General features: G+C 37.2%; 1 protein-coding gene across 2 annotated transcripts in view; it reads right to left on the bottom strand.

Annotated features, from left to right (window-relative positions):
• The window catches only part of CDH8 (cadherin 8), a 1,195,405-nt gene that overhangs the window by 187,829 nt on the left and 998,147 nt on the right, over nt 1–9,429 (bottom strand). For both annotated transcript variants that reach the window (XM_079908493.1, XM_079908494.1), the window contains one exon: nt 4,851–4,970. In XM_079908493.1, the coding sequence (XP_079764619.1) occupies nt 4,851–4,970 (120 nt within the window). The remainder of the gene's footprint in view (nt 1–4,850; nt 4,971–9,429) is intronic.

Below are 9,429 nucleotides of genomic sequence, written 5' to 3'. Positions count from 1 at the left end.
AAAGAGGATGATAAACAGAAAAAATGGCAAATCTTTCTCAGTCTTAAGCTTATACCTAAAATAGGAGGAGAAGCTCTCCCTCCGACAGAGTGATTGATGTGTTATATGGCAACAGGAAATAATTCCAGAAAATTAGAAAGTAGCAAGCAAGGGGGCAGAACTTCTCTGTTCCAAAGTCCAGAGCTCTGTTCTTAGCATTCTTGTGAGGATAAAACAAGACACATAAATGTATTCTTGTCTCCTATGTTCTGGTTTCCTTTTCTTTACTGAAAATATTCTAGCAACAGTGACCTGCTGACAGTGGTCAATGGGCAATCTTCTTTATAAAGATCATCCCACCAAACGATTCTCCAGATAGAAGCCTGGAGTCCTACAATTCAACCCTGTTCAGACACTATCTACCCAGAGGTAGCATCAGGCTCCACAGGCTGTCACCCATGTTGACCAACTGCTTCAAGATCACAGTTTCCCTCACCCCCCTTCTTGGACTTCAGACTCTAGTTGCAAGTCTAGGTTGTTACTTGTTCTTCTGACCAACTGGCTATAAATCAGAAGTCCCCACGACCCCCTCCCTGAGTTCAATTAATTTGCTAGGGCTCTTAAGAGAACTCAGAAAAACATTTCACTTCCTAGATTATCAGGTTATTGTAAAAAGATATAACTCAGGAATGGCCACATAGAAGAGACGCATGGGGCAAGGTATGGGGAAAGGGTGTGGAGATGCCATGCTTTCTTCAGGTGCCACTCTCCCCAAATCTCCACCTGTTCACCAATCCAGAAGCTCTCTGAACCCCATCCTTTTCAGATTTTATGGAGGCTTCATTATAAGGGCAGGACTGATGAAATCATTGGCCATTGGCAAAAGAGTCACACTCCAGCCCTTTTCTCCTCCCCAGAGGTCTGAGGGTGGGACTGAAAGTCCCAACCCTTTAATCAGAACATTGGTTCCCTAAGTCACCTGGTTAACATAACAAAAGACACCTTTATCACTCTCACCTCTTAGGAAATTCTAAGGATTTTAGGAGCTCTGTGCCAGAAACTGGGACAAAGACCAAATATACATTTCTTGTTATAAATCAAAATAGCACAATAGCCTTTTTTCCCCCAATAAATGTACCTATTAACACTCCTACTATCAGTTTTTGACTAATTCACCAAGCACATACTAATTTTATGTATTATTGTTTTAAATAAACATCACATTCTCAACGTTTTCTCTTTTGTTTTTGCCATGACTTGTGGCAGCCACAGAGACCTACTGCCTGGATTTCTTCTCAAGAAAGAACTTGCCCAAGAGTGCAGTTAGCCGACAACCTCCAGCTGAGGCATTTTTAGGGTCGGTTTTAAGATTCAAGTAGAGGACCTACTCTTCCCAGACACATCCCAGCCAATGACTGTGCATGGCAGTGATAATAAAGCCTGGTCATTTGTGTGTACCATGAGACTCCTTTTAAGAGAAATCTTTGTTCCAGGGACCTCTATGGGTTTGGCCAAGATGCTGTCAAATCTACATTGCCTTATCCTATGTCCTCTCCTCCTAACTTACATGGGTATGAGATCTGTCTGCATCACAGTATGATGGGCTTCCCTGCCTACTTCTGTTTCATCTCTGATATGGATTGAATGCTTTTGTCCTTCTCCAGATTCATACACGGAACTGTAATCCCCACTGTGATGGTATTTGGAGGTGGGGGCTTTGAGAGGTAGATCATGAGGGTGAAGCCCTCATAAATGGTATCAGCGTTCATGTATAAAGAGGCCAGAGAGCCAGCTTGTTCTCTTTCCAAGAGGATAGGAGAAGTCAGCCTCTGCAACCCAGAAGAGGGTCCTCACCGGAACCCAACCATGCCCACGCTGATCTCAAACTTCCAGCCTCTAGAACTCTAAGAAATAACTTTCTGACTCTTATAAGCCACCCAGTTTATTGTATTTTGTTATAGCAGCTGGAACTAAGACAGTGCTTCTTCTATCTTTCACAGTCATTAACCCCTAGCAAGTCACTTGTTTTCCTAACTCCACCTCAAGAGTCTATTTCCCAGAGGACACAACTGGTACACATCGTTTGGTCACCAGGAAGGGTATTTTCTTTCCATTTACTTACAAAATAAAAAATCCAAATGCTCACTGGTCTTTGTACATTTTTACCTATATTTTTCTAATAGAAAATATTAAAAAGTATTCTGAATCTGTTTCTGTGTTTATACACACACACATACATTCATACCAGTTTCATTTTTTTTTTTTTTAAAGAGAACAAAGGCCTCAGAGATTGACAAATTTAGATGCTTTGGGAACAACTAACACTCAGTTTTCATTTGAACACACTCAAGTGTAATTACGCACACATTTACACAATAAGGTTTACATTTCACTCACACATAGTGATGCTTCAGCTAAAGAACTTAGGCTGACTTTATTATTAAATTTAGCCTCTATTTCCTTCTGCATTGTGTCTGCTTTAGTTAAAAACCTCAACTTCACTCAACCAATATTTATTAAGCAACTATTATGTATGTGCTTCAAGTATCATTTTTCTCCATTACATTTTCCACAGTAGTACCAGAATAACTTTCTAAAATATAAGTCAGATAACTTTGTATATGTCACACTGGAAATAATAAGGCTAAAATGAATGTGTTGAGATAAACACTCATTATGCTAAGTAAAAATGTAAATCTTAAATGATGCTGACAATATTTAATTAAGCAAATGGCAGTATATGTCAATGAGATTTAAAATTGCCCAAATCCTCTGACTTAGTAGCGGGCTTTTATTCTCTGTACTTCATGGTAAGTTATTCTTAAGATATAAATTATTTAAATGGCATCATCATACTTCCTTGTATTTATGTTGAAAAAAAAAGTCTGTCTGCCAAAATGGATTGTGAGATACTTGTAGGCTGAGATTAGCCTTTGTGAATTTCGTCTCCTTATATTAAATTTAGCACCTGGAACATAGTGAATGCTGACTGGATGTTTGCTGGATTAATATCCATTGCTGATCCAAAGATACAAACTTACAGTTATAAAGTAAATAAGTCCTGGGGATATAATGTTCAGCACAGTGAGTATAGTTAATAATGCTGTGTTGTATATTTGAAAGTTGCAAAGAGAGTAGATCCTAAAAGTTTGCATCATAAGAAAAAAATATATATAACTACGTGTGGTGATGGATGTTAACGAGACTTACTATGATAATCACTTCACAATACATACCTATTATCGAATCTTTATGTTATACATCTGAAACTAATATATAGTTATATGTCAATTATTTCTCACTATATTACACTGTAAATGGTGAACTTTTGAGATTCCAGTAAACAAACAAATAGCCAAGGAGCAAAGGAGGAAACTATTCAATTCCCCTTAAGCAATTAACACATTTCTGTTTTGTGGAAGCCACTACACCATAACTACTGCCTATGAAAAGAGAAGTTCAAAGATATCTGACATTGGCTTTGAAATTAAGGACCTGGGTGTGAGTCCCAACTCTGGTCCCAACTCTCACTGTGACTTTGGCCAAGGAATAGGACATCTCTAGACTTTTTCTCTTCCCTCAAAATTCAAAGCTGACTACCTCCTCTACCACTTCCCCAGGGTCATCAAAGAGCACAAATGAGATGACGGTTATGGCAGACTTCCTCTTTCACTGAGGAAGAAAATGTAATTATGCCCCTAATTAATGTATTTTACAAGAGCTCTTTCCTGTTTCCAAATCTAAATTCAATTTTCAGCCATGACCCATTTATGTATAAATGTACTTTTTCCTCACTTTTAAATGCATGAGGATTTTACTCTTTGAATTAGAAAAAAGTGAGGAGAGGCTTTAAATTTTTAATTTAATTAATAATTGACTTAATGGTAAGACATGGAAATTCATCTCAATATTGCTGAAAACTCATGAATCAAAGAAACAATATGTGTATGTGCCCACATACTGAATTTTTCTATTTGGAGGTCTGCAGACAAAACCACCAGATACAGAAGAAAAGCACACACAAAAGATGGTGTTATATATAATAACTGTAAAATGTGCTATAAAAAAACAAGAGGATAAGTGTGACAAAATGGCTTACTCTCTTACCTCATTGTTAAAATTAAACAATAAAAGATATATCTTCATTTACAAAAACTATCATTTTATGAAGTTATGTTCCAAATCATTAAAAATAGTTTTTTTTTTGTTTTGTCTTATATTTTAAATAACTTATTTCCTGTTTGCTAAAATCTACACCGTTGGACTCAGGATACTGGTGGGGTTTAATATTGGCAAGAATAATAATATCTTCATAAGACCTCTAGTGCATAGATATCAGTACCCTGTTTTACAAATGAGGAATCTAATAGCAAATGTAATAATATCCACACATGGAATGATTACCACATGTCGTGTACTGTAGGTTTAATATTTATTGCTTCATCTGATCTTCATCATAAGGCTATAACAAAGGTTCCACAGCACTTTCTAGATGTGTGAGTTGAAACTTAGAAAGCTTTATAAATGTTACTTGCCAAGCATCATGCAGCCGATAACTAACTGTATTTATTCTTAAATCTGATATTTAAGTCTGCCTGCTTTATAAGCTCATTTTCCCAGGGATGAACAATGGTGCCAGGCCATCTGTTAAACAGGTGATACTCTACAAAGGATCTGCAATTCATTTTAATATGTATCAAAATGATCGTCAGGCTTGCCATGTACCTCCCATTGCACAGGAATAACACATTCAAATGTTATTGATAGGTAGTGAAGTACTTAACCATAACATTTCATAATCCACATCCCAAGAAAAGTATTCTCCTGAAGCAATGACATGGTAAATAGAATTCAAAATTTAGGCCACAAACCTGTTTCAGGCTCAATGGAAAAATAAGGTTGCCCTTCCAAGATACTATAAACCAACTTCGCACTGTTTCCATAAACTGGGTCATCAGCATCGGTAGCTGTTACATTAGTGACAGACGTACCTAAAAGAAAGAAAGAGAGAAAATAATAATTAACACGTCATTCTTTGCCAAGAACTAAATTTTGTCAAGCATATTATACAGAAATCCATGTGTAGGAATAAGAAGGAAAAGAAATCATTTTAAAAATATGGAGATAAACTACTCTATCATAACTTCAATGATATACAAACCTTTTAAAAGAAAGAGTACTGCTAGGTTGGAGTACTATATAAAGATAGCTCTTTTAGAATTGGTATTATTTAAGATTCCTTTGTAGTTTTCATTTAAAGATACCTATCAGATTCATGTGGGCTTAGAGAATATGAAAAAGATACATATCAAAGAAATATGAAACATAAGGTTAATAATATGATGGATATAACATGTAGCACTTAAGTTTTGCAAAAGCACAACTGAATGTACCTGGAAAAATTGGCTGCTGAAAAAAGTTGTGCAGAAATATCAAAGGAATATTTTATCCCATTTTATTTAATTGCTCAGAATATAAAATTATATTGGAACTACCAAGTAATCAACATGTTTAGATAATTGGGCCTATGGATAACAGAATCAAAACCTTAATTTTTTCCCAGATTAATTTTCTATTTTTATTCACTCATTCATTTAGCAATTGAACACATTCAGCTTGCCTGATACAAAATATATATATTACAACAAAATCTACACTCAAGAAGCTTACAGTTTGGTGGTGGGAGGGAAGAGAAGGGAAGAGACAAATGTACCTAGACATTCAGCTGAATGCAATAGCCCCAGATTTGGATCCCTCACTTAATCCAGCACAGACTGGATACGGTCAGGGACAGCTTTCTGAGAGGCAGTGCATTTGAGTGGAATTATGAAAGAAAGGTAGAGTTTAACCAGGAAAAGAAGAGCAGGGGAGGAATTCTAAACAAAAGTCAAGCATAAGTAAAAGCAAAATAGTCTGAGAGACTGAGGGAAATTCTGGGAATTGCTGAAAGTGGGGAGAAATTGGAGAAGTCTGGTGTGGGAACAGAATCATGTTCTATGAGGGCAGGGTCAATGTCTTCCTCACCCAGTAAGCGTCAGACATATAATTATCGAACATATATTTGCTAACTGATGGACGAATGAATAAATTATCTGATGATTTCATGACAAACGGTAGGTAGCTATCACAAATGAGTTTCCTAGAAATAGATTCTAAGATGAAAATTTCTTGAATTTTTACTGAAGAGTCTCTTTGATCAACATCTGTGGGAAAGTGAAAAGGACAAGTCTGAGCAGAAGGAACACTTGGGCAATGATGCAGCTACAACACAGACCTCAGTGGTCTCCCCTCTAGAGCTGGAATAGTCATTGAGGAGATCCATCCAGGACTTTATACTCTGGCACTGACCAGTTACTGGCTGTGGGAACCTCCCTGAGAATGGAGGCTTGGCCCTGGTGCAGGGAGCTATCTTCAGCTGAGGGATCATCAGCCCTGAGCTGTCAATTGTCAACACTCCCAGCAGCTTAGGGAAGAGTGTTTTAAACCTGAAGGGAGCTGAGGGTGGATCTGAGCAGCATTTCTCTACGTTTGCTGAAACAATGTAGAGCCTTTGCAAAATCTTGCCAATCAAAATCTTTCTGAAGTGTTTTGAATTACAGTCACTACAGAGGACAATGTAATGATATTTGTCAAGCAGTTGATTGTCCTGTAAAATTGGAATTTTTACTCAGAATGATGATTCAGAGGTGCTACAAAAGTCTACAGTCAGAAATAAAAAAATGCTCTGAATGTCAACTGTGTAATACATTCCACCAGATACTGGGAACGGTATCAAAAAAATAATTAATAAAGACTCACTTTCAAAGGTAGCTCATCAACGAGCTGGTGAAATGAGGACATGAAAGTACAGTATTTGCAGTTATTTGAATATTGTGTGGGATGGAGAAGAAATGGAGGAAAAACATTCCAGGTGAGAGGAGGATAATAAGATAAAAGTGACTAGATTTTTCTAGGAGGAGAGATGTCTGGAAAAGCCAGCCATTAAAGCTAAGGTTGGAGATGCAAGCTGAGAACAAAATACAAGGGCACGTGAATGTCAAGATGGGGAGAGTTGGCTTCATCCTGTAGGAAAGAGAGAAAATATATCAGTTAGGGATCAACCCTAGGTAGAAGGCTCCTCCATTAGTGCTTGCAGATTCAGTTGGAGGCAGAGATATAGAAGATTAGGTGATCAGATGAGTTATGTGGTTTACAGCAATAGTCCAGTTAAGAGGTGACAAAACATTGACACTGGGTAATGACAATAAATATGGGTCTCAACGCTTATTTTCTTGTTTTGGTCCTTGCATTAAGTTTATCTAAAATGTTCAACTGGGGGTAAGCTGAGTAAGATTTTAAAAAATGAATTGCGAGAAAAAGATTCAAGAATTACTGAAAGAAGTGAGTTCAGAGACTGATCAGAAAGGGTGAACTCTTCCATGCAGAAGACCACGCAATAACTTTTTTGTTTTCCTTTGTTTTGTTGTGTATTTATTTAGATTTCTTTTAGGAGAAATGATCTTCCCCCATTATGAAATAACACATTATCAGGAAAATAGAGTCAAGCTCTATAATCTGTATCATGCTAAGTTAGTCAGTGTGAGCATTTTGTACCAGGCTCTGTTTAGGCTGGAAAAAGAGAAGTGACAAAATAAAAACTTTCTGTCATCAACAAATTTACCTTCTAGTGAGGGACTCTAAAATTAAGAAATGTCTTCACAGAGGAAAAAAAAAAAAAATCTAGATAGTGTCTGAACAATGACAGTATCTCTGCATATATTTGTGGGGTGAGTGTATTTGGACAGAGTAGCGTGGGGTTAATAGTTTCATAGATGGAATAATTCCATATGGAATGTTCTGAAACAAGTACCTCTTTCTCTTTGGACCAATCACTTAACTTGTCTTAGCCCCAGATTTCAAATCTACAATGAATATTAGAGTTACTGTGAGGGTCAAGCAAAATAATATATGTAGGGGCTAGAACGGAAATTACCACATGCTAAGCCTGTGAGTATCACCTCTGCTCATGGATTAGAATGTAGCTCTGAAAAATATTTAGATCCCTAGGGTTCCTTTCAGATCTGTGGGTTGGCAATACAGGGATGAGGGTGGGATACTTTTTAAAGTCTTCTCAGGCAATCTGATGTAAAGCCACAGTTTAGAACAACTGGAGTGGGCACCAGACTTTTAAAATTTTAACTTCACTCTTCTCCATAGAAGCATTAATTTCTACCCTGATTACTGTGAAGAACTTTTGCTCAGATTTGTATATAAAATGAAGTAATTTTTAAACCACTCCTACTGCATAAACAGTCATGGAGATTATTTCTTATTAAATAGAAGTTGGGGGGCTTCCCTGGTGGTGCAGTGGTTGGAAGTACGCCTGCCAATGCAGGGGACACGGGTTCGAGCCCTGGTCCGGGAAGATCCCACATGCCGCGGAGCACCTAGGCCCATGCGCCACAACTACTGAGCCTGAGCTCTAGAGCCTGTGAACCACAACTACTGAAGCCCACGCGCCTAGGGCCTATGGTCTGTGACAAAAGAAGCCACCGCAATGAAAGCCCGCACACAGCAACAAAGACCCAATGCAGCCATAAATAAATAAATAAATAAAAATTTAAGAAAGACAAAAGAAGTTGGGGATAGTTCCTTGAGAATTTACTGTTACAAGACTGATGAAGATTACATCTATTTTCATTAGTTAGTATAAATTTATATTATCTTATTATGAGAGGACTCCTATCACATTACCTAACATTGAGGCAAGAGTAGGGGACCATTTTCTCCATCATTTACATGCTCTGCTCTGTGATTCAGTTTTTTCACATACAAAAACAATAGTTTTTATTCTTCAAACCTCAAAGTTTTATGTGAGGATCAAATGAGATACTAGTAAGTAGACAGCAGTGGCTGAGAAGATAAATTTGAAGTCAAACTGTCTCTAACCAGAACACCTGTTTTATATTCCATCCTCAACTTTTACTAGTTCTGTGTCCTCGGCCAAGTAACAAAACTTTTCTAAGCTTGGATTCCTTAATCTGTAAAACAGGAAGGTGACAGTAATTGTTATATCCTAGGTTTACTGAGTTAATTAAATATAATAATTTATGCAAACAGTATAGAAGAGTTATTTACTCAATATTTCTGAGAGCTTATTGTCACTGTAATTACATGTACATCATGTGTATCTACATGAGAGATTGAATAATAAACTAGTCTTTTACAATTTTAAGTGGTGGTGGATGTTGTAATTTATAATTAAGTGTAGTCCTGCCTAGTCGTTATAATAGTAGCTTATTTCCGCTGGAGAGGATGTGGAGAAAAGGGAACCCTCCTACACTGTTGGTGGGAACATAAGTTGGTGCAGCCACTGTGGAAGAAAGTATGGAGGGTCCTCGGAAAACTAAAAATAGAATCACCACATGATCCAGCAATCCCACTCCTGGGCATATATCCAGACAAAACTGT

Source organism: Stenella coeruleoalba, assembly GCF_951394435.1.
Source record: "Stenella coeruleoalba genome assembly, chromosome: 20".
NCBI classification, from domain to species: Eukaryota; Metazoa; Chordata; class Mammalia; order Artiodactyla; family Delphinidae; genus Stenella; species Stenella coeruleoalba.
This window is presented reverse-complemented; position numbering and strand designations above follow the sequence as displayed.